The sequence below is a fragment of the Triturus cristatus genome, chromosome 8 (assembly GCF_964204655.1).
Source record: "Triturus cristatus chromosome 8, aTriCri1.1, whole genome shotgun sequence".
NCBI lineage: Eukaryota > Metazoa > Chordata > Amphibia > Caudata > Salamandridae > Triturus > Triturus cristatus.
Window position 1 is genome coordinate 366,780,459 of NC_140591.1, and position 25,802 is coordinate 366,806,260.

At 41.3% G+C, this 25,802-nt stretch overlaps 1 protein-coding gene across 3 annotated transcripts in view; it reads right to left on the reverse strand.

The window, feature by feature from the left end:
- Positions 1 to 2,887: 2,887 nt before the first annotated feature.
- The window catches only part of CCDC169 (coiled-coil domain containing 169), a 130,682-nt gene continuing 107,767 nt past the window's right edge, over positions 2,888 to 25,802 (reverse strand). For 2 of the 3 annotated variants that reach the window (XM_085620410.1, XM_085620408.1), the window contains exons 7-8: positions 20,473 to 20,546; positions 2,888 to 3,133 (exon numbers count right to left, since the gene is read on the reverse strand). In XM_085620410.1, coding sequence (XP_085476536.1) covers positions 3,031 to 3,133; positions 20,473 to 20,546 — 177 coding nt within the window. In that variant the 3' untranslated portion in view covers positions 2,888 to 3,030. Of the gene's footprint in view, positions 3,134 to 4,150; positions 5,383 to 20,472; positions 20,547 to 25,802 lie in introns of those variants that run through there. The other variant, XM_085620409.1, reaches the window with a different exon arrangement.

Here is a 25,802-nt window from a genome sequence, read left to right on the forward strand (position 1 = left end):
CCATCCTGGGAGACACATCTCCAATTTTGGCAGCTGGAGGGAAGAGAAATGGGCGGTTCCGTAAGGCAGGCAGGTTCGTTCGGGGTCCGTTGGGAGAGGAACCCGACAGACTATATTAATTGTATTTGTCTTCTTGTTTGACGAACATGGTCTTTTAGTGTAATAAGATTTGCACAGTCTAATTGATTTATAGTGTTTACATTGCTTGGCAAAACTGATTGCACTGAATTCTTTAGAAGCACTGTACTAGAATTGAACTATTGTTCCTGCTATATTCTTTATGCTTGGATAGGTTTTGTATTCCTCATTAAAACAATTGTACGCTTGCACTTTATTAGTCCAAGGACTCTTTACATATGTGGAGTGTGTTGGTACATTGAATGGTTCTGTTATGTATTTTACTCTGTACACTATTGTTTGTGAGAACTGTTTATTGTAGATCTTTGTGTATTTTTATGTGGACCTCTTAGAGTTCCAAATCATGAATAAACTTGAAAGCCATCTTATAACAATTTAAATTTTGCATAGCTTAAGGATGGAATCCCTGTGCACCAACTAAGGATCACAAAGCAGGTAACAGGTACTGCATCACAGCTGCAGACATACGATTCCAGTTTATACAGGTGTACACCAGTCATGCAGTGTACATGGCACAGAATGCAAATGAACAGCCGATTACATAAATAAAATGAGCAGGTTCCAGTTCAGAGAGTTTGCGTCTGTACTGGTGAGAGCACAGAAGTTGCTTCTCTATCTTCTACTAAAGGTGGACTGGCCTGACTTGAGAGAGCCAGCCGGAGCTCCCCGCGGATAGGTGAATTGCTTCACTGCACCCAACTGCAAAGGCATTTTCCACACTCTCAGTGGGCCTCTAACTTTCTGTCACTTCATAGGTGGAGCTCAGTTAATGTACCTCCTAACAGACTGTATTCACCTGCATGAGCAATATTATCCATGCACAAGGCTAAACGTGTTCTCTTATTTCTTTAGGCTGCACAAGTGTCTGTGTTTTCTGTTTGTTTGTTTTCTTTAATACCAAAGTGCCCCTGGGCTGTAGAAAAGAATGCACAAATGCCCATTGCATACTTAGGACACTTCTGTAATCTGGCTCAAGCCAGCAGGCACACTGAGGAAGTACATACAGAACTATATGTCAAATCAAACTGGTAACTCGAGCAACTGCCAAAAAGAGGAGCTTGACACTGAGAGGTAGCAAAGTAAATATATTTTTAAATCTAAGATGTATCTTCCAGAAGAGGAAACAGGAGCTAAAACTTGTTGAAAAACTTAATGGATACTTTGAAAATGAAAGCATCGATTTGGCACCCAATGAAAATAACTGGTATTTTTGAGAATGGTCAAAATCTTCTCCCAAAAAGGAGCAGCAGTGGAATGGAGACAAATGAACAGTGCCGGCTCCTTGATAATGATAATAACCTTGTTATTATCATTTTATTTTTCACTACAGGCTGGGTTAGGGTGGGGCTGGGGTTACGGGTGAGGAGTGGTTTGACCACTCCAAGTGTGTATGACTGCTTGGCCTGCCAAGCAGTCATGCGCACTTTGCATCTTCCTCACCAGGCTTGCTTTACACAGTCTGGTGAGGAACATGCAAAGCCTCCCAGTCCCCGCCTGAGCGCCGAACCACGGCGCTCAGACCAATCACAACGCTGCATTGCGTTCCCTACCAGCCGCCACTGCAAATGAAGGAAGAGGAGCCTGCACCTGATCTGCTTGTCATGTAAACTGCATTGTATTTAATCCAGTTCCTTACAGCTGGCTACTTGGAGTGGGGGCTGGCGGAGGAGAGGAAGGGATCACAAAGGCTTTGAGGTTTGTTGCTCTAAAAGGCACTGGTTGTAATTCGATTTAGCTGCTTACTCTTTTTAGGTCTCACCTACAATACAACACATGCACTGTGTTGAGTCATATTGTTATCTTACATTGGGCTTATAGCCCGACTATTCCTTACCATTGGTTGCCTTTATTGTCACTCTTCATTTGCTTACTTCTTATTTCCTAGATAGTAAGGGCTTCTGTCCCTACCCTGGAGCAGTGTCCTCCCACTGGGTACTTTACAAGGGCCACTTTTTTCTTTTTGCATAATCACTTGAGAAGATTGCGTGTGTTTTCCAATTGTCTCCCTTGTGTACTTCTCTTCCACCTTTCACTGCATTTCTGTGCTCTTCTCTCTCGCCCATGTGCTCCCCCCACTCCCCTACTTTGCTTTCTCACTCATATGCTTCTTCCTACCACCTCCATGTTCCTCTATTTCACTGATTTGCTGTCCCACACCAAGCCTTCTGTGTTGCTTCCCCTCCCCCCACATCCCCAGTTTTGCTTCCGCCCGTACCCACCTGTGTACCTTCGCCCCATACCTCATGTTGCTTTCCTCTCCTGCTGCTCCGACTGTGCCCTGTGTGGCTTTCCGCTTTCACATGAGGAACAACAATGCTTTGGCACATATTTTTTTAGGTACCAATCCAGCACATTGGTAACTAAAAATATATTTTTTAAAGCAACGTCTTTTAGTAGGCGTGTGCATGCCTACAAAACAACGTGGCTGGCTGAGCCAAATGCTTTATTTTTGTATTATTTAGTCATTCTGCACAGCATTGGGGATGCTGTTCTTTATGGGTGAAGATTATTGGCAAAGCCAATAGGTCCCAAGGCGATGCCTATTGGCTTTACGAATGCTTATTCTGTTTACCTTTTTCATTACCCAAAGTGTTTCCAAGCCTCTTTGTGAATATAGGCCCCAAGATTAATAGATTTCAAGTTCCACACTATGCATTGATACCTATTCTGCTTGTCTGTTGCTTTAGGTCTTTGAACTGTTTTGGAATATAATCTTCCTAATAAACAACTCTGAAAACAAATAAACTGTTGAAAACAAAATTTATTTGTACAGAAATTCCAAAGAATTTTAACATTCAATATTTTAAGAGGATATCAAATAAAACACTTTAGCCCATCAAATATCACACATACAGGAAGACAACAAAAACAGTTTTTCCTTAATTTCTCAAGTCAGTGTTCTATTTTGGGAAGATTTTTCACTCCAGCTGTATTTTTAATTGGTCCTTTTCGGAAATTTAATATCACCTGATTTGGTGGAATATTAGACACCCCTCTGAAATAAAGTTAAAAAGAGAATGTCATCATGTATGTTGTACCATGCAAGCAACAGCTTTAAATTAATAAACAGAATTAACATAGAATTGGCAATTATTTCAGAGGAAAAAACACATCTGCTGGCAATGCTGTCTTTAAGAAAACTATGTGTTATTATGCTTTCTGCAATTTCAGTTTAAAATGTCAAAATAATGAATTCCTATGAAAACGTTAACTCAGATTTGCTGACAATTAGCTGTCAGTATACATTTTTTTCTAATAACGTGTCATAATATTATGCTAAAGTGCTACATCATTTTCATTTTTTTGTAGGTCCAACAGCTTCTCAATCAGCCTCATCTTGAAATAACTTTGAACTTTTATTTGAGTAATACCTGCTCATTCGATTAATAAAAGCCTCTTTGTATGAAGACCATCACATTCCTTCTTTTATAATTTAATGCTCACAAAATCACCAATTCAGGACAGGTGTAAGATATACATACTGCAGAGGTGGGGGTATATTTATGATAAGTTGGGTATGCTAGGTTAGGTATGGTAGGTAAGGTGTGTTAGGTATAACCCTGGGCATAGTTCGCGAAGTAGCGCTACGCATAGCTACGCAAAGTGCACTTCGCCCTACGCGAGCTACGCGTAGCACTTCGCGAACTGCGTAGTACCCTGTTCGCACTGTGCAAGATGCCGTTTTCAATGATTGCACAGTGCGGACAAGCATCCGGCACTTGAAAACGGCATCTTGCACAGTGCGAGCTGTAGTTTTCTGCCGTTCGAGTAGAGTTTTACTTGAGCGGCAGCTTTCTAAACGCGGACTGGTAGTTTCTCCTTGCGAGCGGTCGCGAGCATACGCGACCACTCGCAATGAGAAACCTGACCTTCCCGCGTTGAGAATCTCGCCGGGAGGTTTATTTTCCACGCTCGCGATCGGCAACTTGATGTTGCTGATCGGCGAACAAGGAAAAAGTCTCACTGGGATGTCATTTTGCTTGCTCGCGGTCGCCAACTTGATGTTGGGGACCGCGAGCAAGCAAAAAATGACTGCTGCACTACGCTACGCGTGTTTGCACTGTGCTACGTGCAATCGCGTAGTGCGAAGTAGCGCAAACTTCGCAAACTACGCGAGCGTAGCGTAGTGTTTTGCCCAGGCTTAGTTAGGTATGGTTGGTAGGTATTGTAGCTCTGTACAAAATATTAGATATGGTACGTAGGCATAGTGTAGATAAGTAGGTATGGTAAATAAGCAGGTATTTATGTAGGGTTGGTGGGTATGTTAGATTAGGTATAGAAAATAGTTTACATACAAAAGAATAGGTACAGGAGGTAGGTATGGTAGGTAAGCCATGGCAGGCAAAGTAGGTTAAGTATGGTAGGTAGGTGTGGGGGATAGATAGCTTTGCATGTAGTTATGTTAACTATGATATGATAGGTATGGTAAGTAGGTATGTAAATATTGTACTCAGGCTTGTTAGATATGGTAAGCAGGAATGACAGACCAGGTCAGTTGTGGTAGGTAGATTAGGTGTAATAGGTTATGGTAGAAAAGTGTGGTAGGTTTGCTTAGGTAAGGTAAAGAAGGTTAAGTATGTTAGGCATAGTAGGTTAGTATGGTTGATGCATATAAGTATGATAGTAAGATCGGTATGAGAGTTTAGGTATGGTAGGCATGGTAAGTTACATATCTAGGTTAGGTATGGTAAATAGTTATCATAGGTATTGATAGGAAGTTGGTTAAGTATGTTAAGAATGTATGGTTGGTATGTACGATCAGTATGGTAGGTAGGTATGTATGGTAGTTATGGTAGGCAGGTATTGTTGGCACATATGTAAGTAGATATCGTAAGTATGGGATGATATAGTTTAGGTGTTTTAAATTTGGTACAGTAGGAAGGCTAGATGTGATATGCTCGGTGTGGTAGGTAGTTATGGTTAGCTAAGTATGGTAGTTAAGTGTTATAGTTGTGGTCGATGGGTGAAAGAGGTTAGCTATGGTCAGTTAAGTTAGGTTAGATATGGTAGATTGGGTATGTTAGGACTTAATAACAGTTTGTCTGATATTTACGTGCCTGTTCTATTAAAGCATTTTGGAGACAATTTTCTTACAATTCATAGCATTGTTAAGAAAAACCACTAACATGCACTGTTATTATTTTGACAACGGGACAGTGTTTGTGTTGCATCTTTAACAAAGCGTAGGTCCCTTACAGACTGAATTCAGCACACTTGAAGCCAATGTGACCATGCCCCAAATGCCTGCGAAGAGAAAAAAATTGTTACAGTACAAATATCTTACCATCAACACCAACGATACCTTTGAGAAATTAAGACTACTTCGGGAATCAGATCTGCTTCACTTGGAGGACAAAGACTGACACCCAGGGAAGCAGAAATATCTACTAGGTATAGCTTGATACAATTTTACTCTCTACACAGTATTTTTGCTATGTACACAGTATGTAATTGACTCAGCAATGTTTCTGGCGGATGCAGCGTAGCCCTGACCGGACATGCCTGTGGTGTTGAGCTGGAGATGGTAACTTCCTGCATACAACCTGGGAGCCTGGAATTATCTGTCCCTTTTGGGAAGCGATTGACAACATATTACAACAGGTCATGGGTTACGCAATCTACACCCAAAATGGCCCTCCTTAATATCACAGACAATGAAGTATTCTTATGCTACTAAATGACCCAACTGAGACTATATTAGAGAAACACTTCCCGAAATTAGAGGAATCTAGACACTCCCATTATCAAAAATGGAAAGTAGAGCTCGACAAATGCTGCACTTTAGAACTACCCATTTATGAAGCTAGGAGATGCTACAAAAACATAGAAATGTCTAAGAGAAATGACAGCAATATGGGGAAAGATGGGGTGATGAACAAAAACGATATCAGCCTGGCAACAGCGATTGGCATAATATGACCTCTGAACCCACCCAAAACAGGAAAAGAATAAGAAATAATAATGCCACTGGTGGAGCAGGTAAAGCAAAAATTTGTATACCTTCTCTATTCTGCATGAAAAATACTAATCACGTAATCATTCTAAATATTAACCTGTATTAATTGTTTGGAGTGTTATGATTAACCAAATTGCACCTTAATAAACACAAGATACACGTGGGACTAAAATGCTAAATGCATGGCCAATAAATTTATTGGTACGCAAACTAATTGTAGAATGTGCTGACATAGAAGATTGCATGATTTATGTTGCTTTTGTGATGGTTTGTGTTCCTAGTGTTGCGGAATGGTATTATTTCTTTAAATGTTGCTATAAGCTAGGCAAATGCTAATATATATTGGGATTAGTTTGGGTTTAAACATTAGAATCTTAATTTCCGTATATTAATTTCTTTTATGTTTGTTTTTGCTTAAGTTGGCATTCTGGCCTACTCGGCCGTGATATCCAAAATGGAATTCAGAAGTGGCCACCGTCATTTGAGCGGGATGCCTACTGCGCAGACTCAGATGGCTCTGAAGATCTCCAGGCGACCTCTAACCACAAGACTACGTGTTCTTTGTCAAGGATAGGAATGTGGAGGATTGCCAGGACCCTGCTAGTGTGAATGACTGAAAAGACAATAGAGACATGTACCCGGAGGTCTACATGCTGTTACTTCGGAACTTTCGCCTGCGAACCTGTGAAAAGAATACAATTCTGAGAGATGTCATACTCTGTCCCATGGGAAGCAAGCAAACCTGGGAATATCACCACTTCTTGCAAATTCAGAAGGATTTAGCCAATCAGAACACTTCTGCTTTAAAAATTATTGCACATTGTCCTAGAAATAATGGGAAAAACAATATATAAAGGGTATATTGAGTAGAGGAAAAAAACCTTGTACCATTTTTCGTTGGTGACTGTTGGTGTGGAGGCTCGATTCGTTAGCGCGATCGCCCGGTCCCTTGGCTACATTCGTGGGACGGTGTCGTGCTGAGAGGGACTTTCCTGTACCTAATTAAGTTCCTATTTAAGGCTGATAGGCTGATTCCATCTGAAGGGATTTTGAGCTATGCTGTGGGTTGACGGGTTCTTCCAGAAAATGGTCGCCAATATTCAAATTTAGGTAAATATCATTGTCATGTTAATTTGTGTTCAAGATCAAAGTGTAAGAAATCGCTCATTAGAATTCTGATTTGACTGTAATTTTGATTATGCTAAACAAAGTGAATTAACTAGATAAACTAAACATTGACTAATAAGAAATGAGTCTGTGATTCTTAAATAAGGTATTGATTAATTGAAGGGTTCCGAAGCTTTAAATGTGTTTTAGCTGGTTCTAAATCACGATCAACCAGTCCAACTAATTGGTCCATTGACCAAGTGGTGGAGTGCCTTGATGTTAAAGTTAGGACTCTATAGGTACTGATGTATAGAATGTATATAATGTAAAGAATTTTTCTCCGATAGGTAACAAGCTACCCCACATGTCCAGGGCTTCTTCCCTCCTGTGTGCGGATTCGAATGAGACGTATGAGTGTTGGTGTTATGGGCCCCACCAATGGATGCGTGCGTGAATGTGTAAGGGGGATGACGGGTCTGTGACACAGGGAGGATATGTAAATATGCCCTTTTCCGCTGGAGCACCACAAACTTGTATGAATGTTTAAAGAAGGGTCTATCTGTATAAATATGGATCGATAACAAATGCCATTGTAGTTACGTTTCTGTTATTATATCATTGAAAATTTCAATAATAAGATTATTTAAAAAAAAAAAAAAGAAAGCTTAGGTGGCAACGCATCTTTATTTTGTGAACAAAAACAGTACATCCAACAGCATGTAATCAAGGCAGCAGAGTAAAACAAATGGATGCTCAAGGACAATTTGTGGATAGCACAGTGCTCTTATTTTGTTATATGCTCTAATAAAGCTTTACACCAGCACTTACAACGTTATTGTGCCAGTAAAGTAAACGAATCAAAGAAAACACACTAAGACTCAGTTTCAAATTACGTTATGTGGTATCTGTAGTTTAACTAAAGGACTACGTGAAGCAACCAACCTCAAAATACCATGTCCCTGACAGGCAGCCCATCCAAGCAATAACACGCCATGAAAAAAAACATGAAACCCAATAGCTGAAGAGGGCTCACCCAAAGCCCACTGGCTATACTTCTTCATACTCCTGTTTGATATATTAATGATTAAAGCTCTCACAAGCCGCCTGTAGCGAGACCTAAACAAGCATTGAAAATGTAATAGTTCTCGCCTTTGATTAAGTTAAAGCCATTTGCTTTGCTAATGGTATTGTATAGCAAAGCCAATGGCTTTAACTTAATGAAAGGCGAGACCTACTGCATTATTAATGCTTGTTTTTTATTCTTAACACGCAAAAAAATACATTGTCTTTAAAAGGGACTAAAGGGCACTTCTAAAATCAAAACAAAGGCTTTTGAACACTTGAGCACAACTATAAGGATGATAGTGCATGAGCACTACATTTCTTTCAAGAGCATCACGTCTCACAAGAGGTGAAATAATCTGTGAAGAATGTACAACTTCATAAAGCATATGCTCATTTTTAGCCTTGGAAAAAGCTCCTGTCTGGCAGGCCTTATGTGGGGAGTAACAGTTGTTGGCCATCAATTGAAAAGGTTTCATTACCCATATAATGGAAAGGATGCCTTGCAGATATGATATTTGTGAAGAACGATGTAATAAAAAGCTTCAAAATATAAAAAAAATAGTCTAGAATGTATTTACACCAAGGAATTTGACACCTAGAAAAAGCGAATCAGAACTATACAATGACTGTCTTGAGAAGGATAATAGGAAAATTGAAACCCAGCACTGTAACATGTTTTTACATATTCATAACACACACATTGTTCATCATCACGTGCAGAGGCAGTGTTTGGCCATGCATGTGTGTGCAAATAACATGCAAATTAGGCTAACTTGGTCTGCAACCAAATCTGTGAAAAATATCTTTTGTCCAAGTGGGTCTGCTACTGGTATACAAGATGCTCAGAGAGGTGGTACAATATGGGGCAAGAAAGGGAACATGATTCAGGGAGACATGGACATAGAGGCAGGGTGGGTAGGGAGAGACATGGACACCGGACAGGAAAACAGGCGTTATGGATACAGAAAGACAGGCATACGCAGATGCAGGTAACATCATGGGGTCACATGAAGGGGAAGACCAGAATAGTGGTACTCGGACATAAAAACAAGAACATACGGGAGAGAGATAGGGCACAGAGACTTGGAACGGAATACTTTTTGGCCTGCTTGGCTGTAGATAAAGCGATGCCGATCCATGTAGCATCTGTGGTGACATGATGTGGCATATCTTTCTCGAGACAGTGTTGAAAATGTGTGCCAAAACCTAACATGGACAATGGAGCTGCCATGTGCATCCTTGTGACCTTGGACTCCACACATCTTTTCTCATCCTACTACATCTACACCTCACCCACTGCGTGCAGCTCCACGCCCAGCAAGATGAGGTGTAAGGTGGAGCCATTGTTCTGCTGCTCGTAATGTTCCACCAAGTATAAAACTATGTTTTATTTCCTCCCACACTTCCTGTTCCAACCATGGCACATGCCAGGAGACTATGCCTCTGTGCCATGCAGCTTGTTAGCTGCATTTACAACGGAACAACCCCTGGCTGTGGTTTATGGCTATTTATGGTCCACGGGTGACTGCTTTCGGGTATGTGATTCCTCGCCATTGCGCCCAACGTGCAGAACCTGTGCCGTGCAGCGTCCCGCATGCAAATTATTTATTTTGTAAGCAGAATTTTCTACAGTTTGCCACTGTGCTTTACCGTATTTGGGCTCTGATGGCCTTCTGATTTATGCATAGAAATTCCCATGTATGGAAACTTACACACAAAGCACTCGTGTGTTAACGTTCACAATCAGAATTTACAAGTATAAATAACTCTAGTTGCCATTAATTCTAAATAAAGTCTTAAGAAATCCCTGCTTTCGCTCAAACCACGAACATGCAGAGGCATATTAGAAACTATAATATTAATGTTTACTATGTGACCCATTATGTTCGTAATTATGCACATAAATAAATCTAAAGAGAGCAGAAATACAAATTACGTTTTTAAACGAAGACAGCTCGCCACATTCTACTCTCACACAGAGACATGGGCACAGTATATCTGACTTTATCTCGGCTCTGAAGTCTAAATGTGGAAGTGAATACCTAAAAGACAGATCCAATTGTTGAAGTAAATCAATAAGCACACGCTGGCTGACCAAGGGTGAAACAACAAGCACGTGTGCCTCCCGCTGAAAAAGGAGGAGGCAGCAAGGGGAGGGGAGAGAGGAGGGGGTCTGCGCCGGATTCCCTTGCAGGAGCGAGCAGGAACCATCTGTCAAAGCTCGCTCCCGCAAGGGAATCGCCAAACGAGCACGCGTTGCCATTGAAAGCAATGCAACGCGTGCACATTTTTGCCTGCAAAAGTGAAGTGATTGCTAAAGGTCTTTTTCCTACGCAACGCATGCGCGCTGCATAGGCGAGACCTAAAAATGAGCATTTTATCAACAGTAGTTTCTTTTTCTAAATAAAATTAAAGAAAGGCTGTGACAGGCCACCCAACAACTGCTGATGTCTGACGCAGCAAGACATTCCCCAAAAGTGCTCCTAAGTGAACTAGAAATGCTAAAATCCACATTCAACCAAAACAAACATGGAGGATTTGATTGAGCTCTTTAGGGTCATGTGTATTTAATAAAGAGTTAAAACAAAAAGCTAGCAATTTCTGAAAAATTATTGGATGCCTAAATGTCACAGTGAGGCCATGGGTAGATTGAATGCAGGAGAGTAGTCTATCCCATGCTACATACTATTCATGTGGCCTAAAGCAGCATAAAACAGTATAACGTAACAGTGGTGCTTTAAAAGACAAACAGAACCAGAGGTAGGCAATTTTCACATGTTCTGATAACGTAGCATCTATGTGGAAAATACATTCTCAAATATGCTGATATGTGGCACGATGACACCAGGTGACAATATCAATTCAGAACAGTACAATAAAAAACAAGCATTGGCATAGCCAATAGGTCTCGCCTTTGGGACCTTATAAGTGTTTAGCCATGCAGTACGTTATCCTGGGTGCTGTGCCACTAGATTGGCATGGTAAATGACGATGCCTTTTTTTATTTATGTTTTGGTTTTTAAAATATAAATAAAAGGCATTGTCATTTTCAATGGCCAGCCTGTTGGACACTGGCTGATTGTTCTGTAGGCCAGGTCGACCATGAATTACACCTTGAACCGCAGTCAACAGTTCATCTGGGGAAAAAAGATATTAGATAAGACAAAGATATGCTTGGCCATTACTTTACAGGCTGCATAAAGATAAACAGGGCTCTGACAATAGTTTTGATCTTCTCTAGCTCTTTATCTGCAAAGGATATGCTGGTTTATCTGTGTTTTGTAGGAATGCCAGGTACATCTGTGTGAATTACGCCAATAGAGATCATTAACCTATTTAACGATGATTAACTTGCAACCTGCAGGTTACACAAAGATCTCTGCAACAAAGTATGAACCCCCAAGGTATCTTACATAGAATTTGTATCTTTGACTTACAATTTCTACAGAATGCTCTCTAGCAGACATATTAACTGGCTAAACTATTTTACCTGTATTGCACTCCGAGACTTACCCGAAACAACAATATTCTCTAGACGAAGTGCATTAACCCTACGGAGCAGGACGTGTTTGTGTACGACAATAGGGACTCCACAGATTCTACTAAGAATTTACATGGGCTACGGTGCAATACACTGTTCTTCTTGAGATAATTTCCTAACATTTTGATATCCTTGGACTCGTTTGGGATATTGTTTTGGGACAGCAAGATAACATTGAGACATACAAAGGAACAAACCAATGAAGTTAAAAACTGTAATACACCTGCGATTATGAAACGTTGAAAGCATCTCTTACAAAGTATTCCTTACTAGTGATACATATAATTTTTGCCCTGAGGAAGTTCCCTATATGGGAATGAAACGCGTTGGCTGGATTGCTTATACCTGATGCTTTTTAAAAAAAAGAGATTTATTGGAATAAAGAAGTTATTTTTTCTAACTATTTGGTCTATTGGACTTGTTGAGCTGCGCACCACCACTCATCAGAATATCTTTTGATCTGGAGCACAGAGACGCCACTCAACGGCTGGCGCAGGGGTAGTTTGCACAGCGAACTCATAAATAGGAACTGGCATGAGGGGCGGCACAGGAGGTCTGCCGTTGCTGCTTTTGAAAATTTGAAGTGCATTAACCTCTTTAGATGCAGTCTGTTAGTGACCCTTGTGCACATTTTTACCAAAAAGGTTTACTTTATGTCAATCTGAGTTGCACATTTCACCAATTGGTATTCTCGTGACTCTGTCCCGTTCTGCGCAGCCTAATCTCAAATTGAGTGTTCTCTGCTTTCATTCTTTCCGTTTCCTGCACCGCTCCTGACAATTGAATAAAAAACAATCAAACAAAACAAAAAAAGACTCTCACGAAGGAATTTATATATCTGAAAAAATATTAGATAATATGTTCTTGTACAACCAGGGCTTTGAGTGGAATGAAAAAACTGGGGGGTAGTGTCTCTCAAAGGGACGTGACCGGTATAATTAAGGGCATGGCTTAAAAACACATAAACCGAAAATATGTGCTAAGCATAGTGTGCCTCACGACTGGTATTTTGATGCTTCTGTCATTGCATCCAGATATATAATACAACAAGTGACATTACCTCATACAACAAGCCAGGACTATTGGCTTTGTCAATGGTTGTTAGCTGCATAAGATAAATAAGCAACAACAATGTCTTCCTTTGTATTTTAAAATGTTTCAGTTCTAAAATGACGAGACTGTGAAAGAACTATAACAAGTTTCTTTGAAGTTACATCAAAGGCAGTGAAGGGTGGTACAGCTGCGGAGTGTATTTTTCACCCTGATGGTGAGGGCAAAAATGGAGAGCCCAATAGGTACCCGTATCAGCACCTGCTTTTTAGAACTGTCGGTGCTGAGTTCCGGCAAGACCCAGCCCACTTAAAACCCTGTGTACAATATACTGGGCGTAAACTCGACACATTCTGTATCGTCACTAGATCCATCACATAGAAATGACATTATTTTAGACCCATTTTTAGTCTGGCATAGAGACAGCTTTAGCTGGTTCGCCAGCCTCATTTTGTCCAAAGCGTCATAAAAAATGCTTAAATATATACAAACATGCTTAGGCTTTTTATTAGCTGCTATACCTTGGCAGCAGAGCCACTTCTTCGCTTTTATATTTATGTAAGGTTTTACGTTTATTGCATATGTCTGCACAAAAAGACGCAGGCTTATAGCCTGCTACCATCTGAGCTATTGGTTTTGCCAATGCTTGTTTGACTTCAATGACCAGACTCAACTCAAGAGTTCAATGACCAGAGGTTGCTTGAAGAGGCGCGGCTAAAGCGGCGGAGGCCCGGCTTTGGTGGTGAGTTTCTCGCTCAAGACCCTCATTAGCTACTTGCGTCCTGCATGTAAATAGCAGCGTGACTGGGGCGGAACAGTAAAGGAAGGATAACGTGTTCATCTTACGTCATATTGGAAAATATATACGTCGGTGTGACCCCTTAATCTCCTATTTGTCACTTGAGTACTGACAGAAGCCACACTCTTGGCGAGGATCGAAAACGCCCACGGGGGCGAGAACTATCTTAGAGTCAGGCAAAAGCCCTTCCCTTTTACGCTATAACGCCTACATTATCCTGACTCCAAAAGGGCCTCCGCTTCAGATATATCTGGTGCATGCGGGTTCTTTTTTGCCGAGCTCTTTTTACAACTGACTGGCGCGCGTTTCCTAACATGGTCTGACAAAGGCACGTTCCCGAGCCGACAATGCATCTGCGGGAGTGGCGCGAGACTCCAACCCTCAGTCAGCTGCAGCAGCGTGAAGGGGAGAGCGCGTGCGAAACATTATGAGCGACGATCAAATGGACAGATGAACGGATTAATAGTGTGAGAGCGGGTCTGGAAATGCAACAAGCATGGCCATGCGGCCAGGAAAGTGAAAGCGACCCTCAGAAAGATGATACAGAATAGATGGCAACCTGCACGCCCCTGCTCGCTCCTGCAAGCTGAAGGCCGCCACACGCACGAGTTTTATGAAAGTCTGGAGTGATTCCAAGATGCCCGCTCCTAAAGCAGTGCATGCGCGCTGTGCTAGGCTTGACCTAAAAAAGCAACTGACATGAGGTACGAGGGCAGTAAAACATGTGTGGCTTAAATGCTAATGAATATCTTTTTCATATACCACATTGATTTCATGTGGGATCTAGTTTTGAAAATAAGTATTACACTGATGTCTCCTCTCCATATCAATAATCTAACAATTTAGTTTCTTTTCATTGTGATCTGTCTCCTTCTAGTGGCCAACCAATGTATTGTTGGAGGTTCTCCAAGGGATCCCTGCTGCTATGTTATGTGGGTGGGTTATATATATCATTACTTTCATGCTATGGAAAAAAGATTCCGCAGGAAAGGGAAGGCTCTATAATGAGTGTCTGATCCCATGGCAGTAGTAGAGGGGACTCAGAAAAAAACATAGAAAATGAGGTGGTTTGAAGACACACATCTCGACAGCTGTGGAGGCAGTTCACAACAAACATTTGCAATGCAAGAGTTTGAGCTATTGGCATTGTAAATAGCAATGTCTTTTATTTCTTTGTTTTGAAAACCTGCAAGTGGTACGTAAGCATGCACTTTGTACTTATAGTCCTTGCTGACGAAGAGCAAGGCTGGCAGTAACTGCGCCTCTTTTACTGCCAGCCTTGCTCCCCGTACGGCACTCCCAAGATGGCAACCGGAGCAGCGTCTACCAAGCCCAGGGAGTTTAGCACGATCTGCCTTGACAGGTGCTGAGCAGCCTGCTGCCTTGCCCAACTTGATTGCATAGCTTTACCTGTGAGCCCCGGGGGCTGCAGAAGTGCTAACCCAGGCCGGAGAGAAGACCGCTGGCCACCACAAGCCTCAAGAATCCATGATGGCAGCGAGTGACACAACTAAGAGGGGCTGCCAGCTCATGGAAGAGATAAGCAGCCTGATGGCTGGGCTCCGCCAACATGGCCAGCAGTGCTGTTGAGCTCTAGGGCTCCAACAGTACCCGTCCACGCCGGAGGGCCAATGGTCGCTGCGAGACCTGTGTGAGGCACTCAAGACGACGGCCAAATGCATGCAGAGAGGAGGTGAGCGGCTTTCTGCCTTAGCCTCACTAAAATGCCCAGCTGTACTTTTTGGGCTTGGGGACAAGTAGCGTACGCGAGTGGTGTTTGCGGCAGTTCAGGGGTGTAGGGCTGATTAAAAAATTAAAGTGCACGCAGAAAAAACAAGCACTGGCAGGCAGAAAAACTTTATTTTTAAAAAAAGTTCTCCCTCACAACAGCTCTCACAACAAAGGGTAAGGAAATTGAACTTTACTGGTGCGCCTCAGCCTGAAGGGAAGTGACGTATCGGCAAAGCCAACAAATTCGGAGGCAGCCAAGAAGAGGAACAGTGGTGTCCGCCAATGGTAAGTAGGAGGCAGAAAAACAGTGGGATAATTGATTGCAGCGGGTCTTGCAGACAGCGCATTCACGCTGTAGCTCGACCAAAAAAAATATCAGTAGTGGATTGGGCCGCCATTTTGTAAAAAAATTAATTGTGAGCTCGGATCTCATTTGATCTTTCACAAAGGGTTAGTAAAAGGAATGTGAGGAAAAGAGATAGAGCAAAAGATACAGGCAGAGAAAAAAATGACACAGAAAAGGAGGTTCAAAGGCTGTGCACAACGGGGGTTCTGTGCAGTGGGACTGGCCTCCCATGGTGGGGTGGGCTAAGGGCTTGGCCCCAGGGCAGCACTTTTAACTAACCCCATTTTTGCATGGCCAAAGGCCATGTACATTGTTTGGTTGTGAATAAAGTGTGTGATAAAAAACAGAGATAATCACTGAAAAACAGTTAAATGTTGAGTTATAATTCTGGTTCAAACACACAAAACCACAGAAATTTCGCAATTATAGTATGCAAAAACCAGGACACACATCACCCACTACAAACAAAATACTCATAGCACTGAAAAAATGGCACATTAAAATAAATATTTTTACAGTTCATAGTTTAATATCAACAGCGCTATCATAGTGCATGAAATAAGAATGAGTTACAATAAGCTCACCTAACCATAACTGGCGAATTTAAATAGTTTTTTTGTGAATTTCTGAGGCTTTTTTTAAGCATACATTAATGATCATATAATCAAAGATAACCAAAACTTTATTTTCTGTGGTGTTTTCAGTGAATGTATAGAGCAAGATGCTGCAACTCCTAATTCAATAGAGCAGAACCAAGCATTTTCTACCATTAAGAGTATTATAATCCACTGTATTTGGGGCTTCCTAATCTTTTTCTATGCTGCTTATAGTTTATCCAAAATAAGGTGGCTACACTTGTGGTTAGAGCCCCAAAACAGTCATGCCAAATTGCGACTTATGGAACATCATTTGCTCCCTATCTATGCAAGAGTAGTCTTAAAACTAAGTCCTTTGTCAATATGTCCATTTATGGGAATATTTCTCATTTAGTAAATAAATGTCAGTATTTTCCTGTGGTCATCTGGACACTGTAAGTACAATGTTTTAAGTGTCTTCGGCTTGGTGGTGGAACTTTGTCAGTTCTTGTCCCTATGTTTTGGATCTACCGCAAGCCTTCGATAGGCTTATTCCTGATCAGTTTCTTCCTCTAATATCTTAAAGCCTAACTGTTCGTGTGTCTTTGCTTAAAGGCTGGGCCATTCAATGACCTTTCTCCTACTCTCCAGTGTTCTTCCGGGTCTGTTTGCGCTAAAAAAATGAACCTGCTAATAAAATTAGAAAGCAGCAGGGAGATTGTCCAAGAGAAACAAAGGTAGAAGGTTTTTACTATTCTATTAGTGACCCTGTAAAATAGGCACAATACTATTCATGTGGCTCAAAGCAGCCTACAAACAGTATAACGTAACAGTGGTGCTGTTACGGACTACCAGAGAAATCTTTATTGAAGTGAATTGAGATGACTGAGGGAGGGGTGTACTCTTTCCATTCACAAACAATTCTGTGATCTGTTTTCACTTGCAGAGTGCCAAGCCTGTAACGTCTCCTTAACTGCAGCCTGTTACAATGGTAACACTGGTGATAAGATGTATGTCTGGGCAGAAGCCGCCTCTGCAATGTCCTGCTTCCTGAGGCTGTGGAGCCTTCACCCAAGAACATCCCGGGAATTGGTGATGTTAGCTGCTGAGGTGCAGCAAAAGGATCATCCTCATCAGAAAGGCATTTGAAGCCTTGCTGTAGGGGCGGAAGGGGAGGAAGAATGATCACTGCTCCAAAGGTGGCACTTTTAGCTTTCTAAGCTTTACGCTAAAACTGATTTCAATATCAAGCAGTTGTTCACCATCTCCATGTTGACACTGGATGGCTAAGTCCCAGGTGATGATGACACCTTCAGCAGTTCTAGGACCTTCACAGAGAAAGATGCCTAGATAAGGAACAGGTGTATAAATGTTGTTTCTCAAAGGACCTCAAATGTGTCCAAGAGTCACACTAAGGTCCAAGAAGGAGGTACCACTGCACCCTTTTCGTCTTCTGGGAGAGGACCTTAAGGTAGATGATTCATTCTATTTCAAAGAAGCTCAGCTTATCATTTCTTAACATGCCATCATTCTGAAAAGTGTGAATGTGGAACACAAACTACTCATTATTTCTTCCAAGACATTTCACCACTACAGAAAGGAGACTTTTCAAAACAAACCAATGTAGTAATTGAAAAGGAAGCTGAGTAGAGACTCTCCTTTGTAAAATTGAGCAAAAAAAATTTCCTACCTACAGATAAGCAATAAAAATAGTAAATTCAATAGCTGACATCTTCTATGATGAGTCTGAAGATTAACTTCAAACCAATTCTTTAAGGAGAATTATAAGTTATGCCCACGGATCCTTCGTAGACAGAGTAGGACAATTACCTGCCTAAGGAATACTGCTTTGCATTCTGGATCAATGTATTTGTGACTGTTCTGGGTATTTCTGTCCTGGAATGCCTAGTCACTGTCCAGGGATGATGATTTACTCACACAAAACATAAAAAAGAGTGCAAAGCCTTGTTTTGTGATTCATACATTTTGCTTAACACTTGTAACAAGAGATATTTTTTGTATCGGAGTTGACTTTACATATAAAAAAGATTTGTGAATCAGGCATAAACTTTACGCCTGGGAATAAGAAACAAGAAAAACAATCCTTATAAGTGCTGAAACTTGTGGGGTCCAAGATAGGTCTTCATCCTGGAAAATATACAAATTCTTAATTATACGAACCCATGCATTGACAACTATTTCTCCTGTTACTGTGCCAGAAGGCCCCTTACTAATGGAAAACCCAAGATGCTTTGAGGACCACCACAAATGAAAAGATTTAATTTAGAGAAAAAGCGTGGTAGGCTGACTCCTCACACCCAGTCTTATGGTACCCAGATCCAAACAATACACCCACTATTCTGCTCCCTACCCCTCTACATACATTTACTACGTTGCACTTACTAAAATCCTGCATTTACTTTTCCAAATCTTTACGCACTTTTTAGATTATACATATAAACTGTTATGTGTTTTGACTGTTGAAAGTAAACCTTTTAGTCTCATGCAACGTAGAATGTCTTAAGCATATCATGGCTTCTGCTGCATTTTTAAACTTTCTAAACTAACACTTCAAATGGTGAGCATTACAATTTCATTAATACAATTTTTGAGTGTGTACTTGAGAGTGGTGACTGGTTAGCACACTAGTGTGTATAAAGACGTTTGCTATTTGTGTCAATTTCTTTGTTGCTCGCTTGACCTCAAGGAGCATAGTGGCCGAGCAGTTGGTTGGCTACCCATCGAGCTCCATCCAAGATCCTCCGTGGTCTACTCTGAGCCTCGGGGGCTCGTGTGCAGTTACCCCAAGCGTGAGCTGTCACCGTGAGCTCGGCATACCTCCATGATATATCCACGTCTGTGTACAAATTCTAGGATATTGTCTACTTCCTTTGTAGGTGCCTGTGATACTGTGGTTTTTGTTGTTTATTGTATATGCAAACATTTCGTTTTTTTAACATCTTTAAAGTAACATAATCGAAACAAAGTTTCCTATTTTGGCAGGGAGGTTTTGCAACCCTTCATTTTGATCAACAATGTTTGTGTAGTGTGTCGCGAGCGGGTGCTATTTGCGAACTCCTGACATGGTATCCTTACTGCATTCCATTTCCACTTTGTCTTTTCCATTTGCTGGTTGCTATATACCTTTTTGGGGTCTGCAATAATTAGAGTGCCCTGCTCATTAGAACTTTGTGAATAATTAAACTTGACAGCGATAGTTGAGTGCATTTCATCAAGGGGCCTTAGTTGTATACACAGCTATTGTGTGTTAGACTTGACGAGAGGTTGACTTGCTGTGCGTGGAATCACTGGCTCATTACTCTATTATTGTGTAACCAGTAATGGGTTTGTTGTTGGGTTGTTTTGTGTAATATCAATTTGACCTGAACTACTTATATTGTAAAATGCTTTATATAGGCGTAATTACTAAAATTGAGTACATGCAATCCTTGGCTGGACATTTACATTTTATTGTTGGTTAGAGACCATGTTGTACTATTTGGATTTCCCGTATACACCTTGCTTCCCGTATACACCTTGCTTGGACTGCATTCCCACACATATCCAGAGATCAACGGATGCTTCAGGGTTCCCTCCCCACTGTCTGTCCCTTACCTTGAGTGCTGATTGTTAGAGAGCTCAGCTTTGTCTCAGTTAGAGAGGTCAGAGGCTCCTGTAATTAGTCCTCCAGGGAACCCGACCTGACATAATAAGGCACAGATGTACATATAGTGCTTAACTCCATTATGACGAAATTCTATGACATCTCCCTTAAATAAACACGTACATTAAATAGCGCTAAAATTTTACAATAAAACGAAGACCCTATTTAAAGTTTGGCAGAGGCGGAACAGCAGCAGATATCTTACCAGCCCTTGATAGAGTCTATAGGGTCTCTATGCACTCTAAGGAGGGCAGCTAGGACAGCCGCAACGTTTTGACAGATGCCCCAAATCTATTAAATCTACCTAAAGGTTTAAGTCTTCTTGGAAAGGGGAACAATGCAACACAACTCCCTGAAACAGACATAAAACATATTTGGTTTAATACAATATGTTGTTAAAACTTTGTCTCCCACATTCTTCTTGAAATTAGTTTTATGACGGATTATCTTTTGACATAATTTGTACTTTATCTGCATGAACACAGCAACGCATAACTTACTTTAGTAACTTGTCCTTTGTGCTATATGTTAGATCCGTTTTCTGCTTCTGAGAAGTTGTATTTGCCACCAATTTCTGGAGAAATCAATTAAAAAACTAATTAACACAAACGGAAAATGCATTAGGGCTTTCCTTAAATAAGGCTTTACACCAACACAGCCTTTTTTTAATCATAATGCTTCATATTCTTCTTAGTTTGTCAACAATAAAACCTCATACACTAATTCTACTAAAGAGAGTGAAATAGTTCCTGCCAGAAAGTTGTCTATCTTATGTGAATAGTCAGTATTAATTGATCATGGTTTTAGTGGTGGTGACGTCTCAGATTTGTTTATGAAGGCTTACTGTTGTCCGGAACATGTGAATCAATGGATGGTGACTGTATGAGAGGTGGTGTCTGTGGTGTGGTGGGGTGTGGTGTACTGCGTAATGATTGTTTATGATTATGTAATTCTCATTCTTTTGAGGTGTTAATAGTGGGAGGTGTGCTTATCTAAGATGTGTGCAGCAGTATTTTTGACACATGCCAATTAAAGCCTCTAATGGTCCTGGGCTTTTGAGAACTGGGTAAGGAATCCCCAATAGTCCGGTGGATGAAGGGCATTAGAAGGACATACAATCATCTTATCAGTGGATGGTTTGTCTGGTGTGCAGAGGTCCATGTGACATGGGCTCCAGAGTCCACTTCTAAACAAAAAAAATTACAGAGGCTTACAGACCAACATGGGCAATCCAGAAAAGCCTGTCCTGCTCCTTTGATTTGGTGCATGAGAACAAATCCCTAATAACCACGACAACTGATAATTTGGAATCAAAACCTTTTGTCGTGCCCACTAAGAATTCACCAAACCCCAAAGAAAGAGTGGTTTTGAACTTTTAAACTTAAATAAAAATTGATATTTTAAACACAATATTTTTGACATCGATATTTTTTGCTCGATATTTTCGTACTTACCATAATGTAGATAGGGTGTCGATATTCTTGACTTTGAAATTCTTGCTGCAATATTTTTGTAGGTCGATATTCTGACCTTCGATAGTCTGTCAGTGATTCAATTCACACAAATTTTAGAAAGTTGGCATTCTCTTGCCTTAGGCATTTGGCGCCTGCAGCCTTTCTCTGGTCACAAGACTGGGTGTGTCTGGCAGTTGGGCTTTGTGTATTCCTCCTAGACCCCACTGTGTGTGGGGAGCTTAGGTGTGACTTGATGTGCCATCACTGGCAGGATGGGAGGAAGGAGCTGGGCCCAGCCTCACTTACGCCTGAATAGGCATGTCCTGTCTCCACACAAAGGACTGCATACCCCATTATTTAGTCTGGGGCCAGAAAGGCAGGGCATCTGTGCACTTCAAATATGTGAATCTAGAAGTTTCTCCCCACTTCAAAGGCACAACTGTGGATAAAAGAAGGACTTGAAACAACAATAAGTTAGGGGGTCAAAGGGAAATTTTAAAGACCTGCGCGGACCAATCCCCAAATCACTCAGACTTTAACAACACAAGAATCCGTGGGTCTCTAACAGTCTAACTGAGACACAAGAACAACAAACCAGCATGTTCAGACATACAAAGTCCTTAAATAAAGGACCAAGTCCCATCACCCATCGAGGTGGCATGCTTCATCATCTGGGACCTCCCTTAACTGCACCTGGTGCAGTTAAAGAGCTTCAACACCTTTGTTTACTGTAACAAGGAGGAGCTCACGGATGTTTTATGATATAACAGGGAGGGTGAAAACTCTCCTAGTGACAAAAGCTGCCAATTGTGTGGTGAAACTAAGTGCAGTGTGTATGAAGAGGGTGTGATTTAAAATTGACTACCAGTAGAGAAATATTTTACTCAGTATCTAGTGGTGTCAAAATAAAAACCGCAGAAAATGGAGGAAAGCGTGTACACAAGAATTATAGGAACATGTCCTCAGTGGTCTACATGTTTCAGCCAACTCATGTCTAAACCATATGACAGTGGCTTTCGTCAGGACCAAATAATGAAACTACTGCAATTATTGGAAATCAGGTGAATAACACAACATGAAAGGAACGATACAACCTACAAGAGTACCTGCTAATCTTCAGATATGCGGCACAGTAGGGATGTAAAATAATCACCTGTTAAGGAGGAGAAAATTGGATTTAATTTGAACAGGAGAAAAAATGAATGCCATATGCTGGTTGAGGTCAGGAGTGCTCAATAACTTAAAACAAAATGCGCCAATCGTAAGCATTTGTCATGAAAGGATCTAAATGGCCTCCTTACCCGTAATCAATCGGGGATGCGTCCTACACTCCTGGTAACAACTCAGGGCGTGAGGCAACACTCTAAAAAAACAAACAAAAACAAAAGGAAAAACTAATGCAATGCCAAAAACAAAAGATAGTTCGTTCGCCAAGGCAAACCTAAACAGGCTTTAACTATGAAAAGACACAGCAAGTGGGTCGATTGACTATTTGAGGAAGAATATACATCTTGAACCAAGTGAGGTTCAGCACGTTTTATACCAGGCTGGGACAGAACGTCTTATCACGGGTACCGGCATAAATTTAATCTGATACAAGTCATAATATTATGCAGAGAGAACAAAAACTTTTCACCTCTCAAAGAAGACATTGTGATTATTATGTCTGACAGCAGAAATGTATGAAGGGGCATGGACCATAGCGATCACCAACTATAGTCTAACAACATGTAAACACGAACCCCAAACAAGGCGCCATTGCACCGTGAGAGAGTGATTCTGAACTCCGTTTAGTCATGAAAAAATTTCAAAAATGAAGTAAGAGGCAGGCTTACCTGTCCGTCGTTACCCCGGACCGTCTTCCCAGTTGTTCTGAGTGGTAACCGGACCAGTGTAACCCTGATGTTATTATAAGATGAACTCTTCGTGCAGGCTACAGAACGCCAAGGGCAGCGTCAACGTAGCCCCCGTCACATGACCAGGGCGCTTCTGTGCCATGCACGTAAAAAACGTATTTCCGGATGAGCATGCTGGGAACTGTAGTTAAAGAGGAATATCTCTGCTCAACTCGAGTGGTGTGGAAAGTATCCTGTCAAAAGTGTTTATTAGACAGAGAGGCCATGTAGATAACGCAGTGGCTCTGTAGTTTCTGATACAGGCCATTTACGTATTAGTAACGTGGTATTATCAAGAAATACGTACTGCTCAAAAATTGCATTGAACATATGAGGGAACAAGTTGTCTTCGACAATGGTTCAGTGATAATTGTTCCAGGCCAAACGTCTATAAAATTCATGGTCTTTCTAATACTAAAGAATCTTTTTTTCATGCATTCGTGCAGGTTCAGGCTACATGTGGCTAAAGTAGCCGAGGTTGTATCAGAGCAAGGCCCCTGGACCTTGCTCTGATACAACCTCGGCTTACTCCGTGTGTCTGGCGCTTTAGCTCCCACATTATTACATCATTGAGTAATCTGGGGGTTAATGTTGCTGATCTCGGCTTGCTGCAATTGTTGCTTATCCTCATTGCACTAGATGCCGTAGCCTGCAGTAGATTATATCCACAATTGAGAAGGCGCGGTTCCATGAACATCATTCCTGGCACATTGTGAGGTGACTGATCCTACTTTAGCCACATGTAGCCTGAACCTGCACGAATGCATGGAAAAAAAAATTCTTTAGTATTAGAAAGACCATGAATTTTATAGACGTTTGGCCTGGAACAATTATCACTGAACCATTGTCGAAGACAACTTGTTCCCTCATATGTTCAATGCAATTTTTGAGCAGTACGTATTTCTTGATAATACCACGTTCCTAATACGTAGAGGGCCTGTATCAGCAACTACAGAGCCACTGCCTTATCTATATGGCCTCTCTGTCTAATAAACACTTTTGACAGGATACTTTCCACACCACTCGAGTTGAGCAGAGATATTCCTCTTTAACTACAGTTCCCAGCATGCTCACCCGGAAATAAGTTTTTTACGTGCATGGCACAGAAGCGCCCTGGTCATGTGATGGGGGCTACGTTGACGCTGCCCTTGGCGTTCTGTAGCCTGCACGAAGAGTTCATCTTATAAAAACATCAGGGTTACACTGGTCCGGTTACCACTCGGAACAACTGGGAAGACGGTCCGGGGTAACGACGGACAGGTAAGCCTGCCTCTTACTTCATTTTTGACATTTTTTCGTGACTAAATGGAGTTCAGAATCACTCTCTCACGGTGCAATGGCGCCTTGTTTGGGGTTCGTGTTTACATGTTGTTAGACTATAGTTGGTGAACGCTATGGTCCGTGCCCCTTCATACATTTCTGCTGTCAGACATAATAATCACAATGTCTTCTTTGAGAGGTGAACATTTTTTTGTTCTCTCTGCATAATATTATGACTTATATCAGATTAAATTTATGCCGGTACCCGTGATAAGACATTCTGTCTCAGCCTGGTATAAAACGTGCTGAACCTCACTTGGTTCAAGATGTATATACGTCTTCAAATAGTCAATCGACCCACTTGCTGTGTCTTTTCATAGTTAAAGCCTGTTTAGGTTTGCCTTGGCGAACAAACTATCTTTTGTTTTTGGCATTGCATTAGTTTTTTCTTTTGTTTTTGTTTGTTTTTTTAGAGCGTTGCCTCACGCCCTGAGTTGTTACCAGGAGTGTAGGACGCATCCACGATTGATTACGGGTAAGGAGGCCATTTAGATCCTTTCATGACAAATGCTTACGATTGGCGCATTTTGTTTTAAGTTATTGAGCACTCCTGACCTCAACCAGCATATGTCATTCATTTTTTCTCCTGTTCAAATTAAATCCAATTTTCTCCTTCTTAACAGGTGATTATTTTACATCCCTACTGTGCCGCATATCTGAAGATTAGCAGGTACTCTCGTAGGTTGTATCGTTCCTTTCATGTTGTGTTATTCACCTGATTTCCAATAAATGCAGTAGTTTCATTATTTGGCTCTGACGAAAGCCACTGTCATATGGTTTAGACATGAGTTGGCTGAAACATGTAGACCACTGAGGACGTGTTCCTATAATTCTTGTGTACACGCTTTCCCCCATTTTCTGCGGTTTTTATTTTGACACCACTAGATACTGAGTAAAATATTTTTCGACTGGTAGTCAATTTTAAATCACACCCTCTTCACACACACTGCACTTAGTTTCACCACACGATTGGCAGCTTTTGTCACTAGGAGAGTTTTCACCCTCCCTGTTATATCATAAAACATCAGCTCCTCTTGTTACAGTAAATAAAGGTGTTGAAGCTCTTTAACTGCACCAGGTGCAGTTAAGGGAGGTCCCTGATGATGAAGCATGCCACCTCGGTGGTTTATGGGACTTGGTCCTTTATTTAAGGACTTTGTA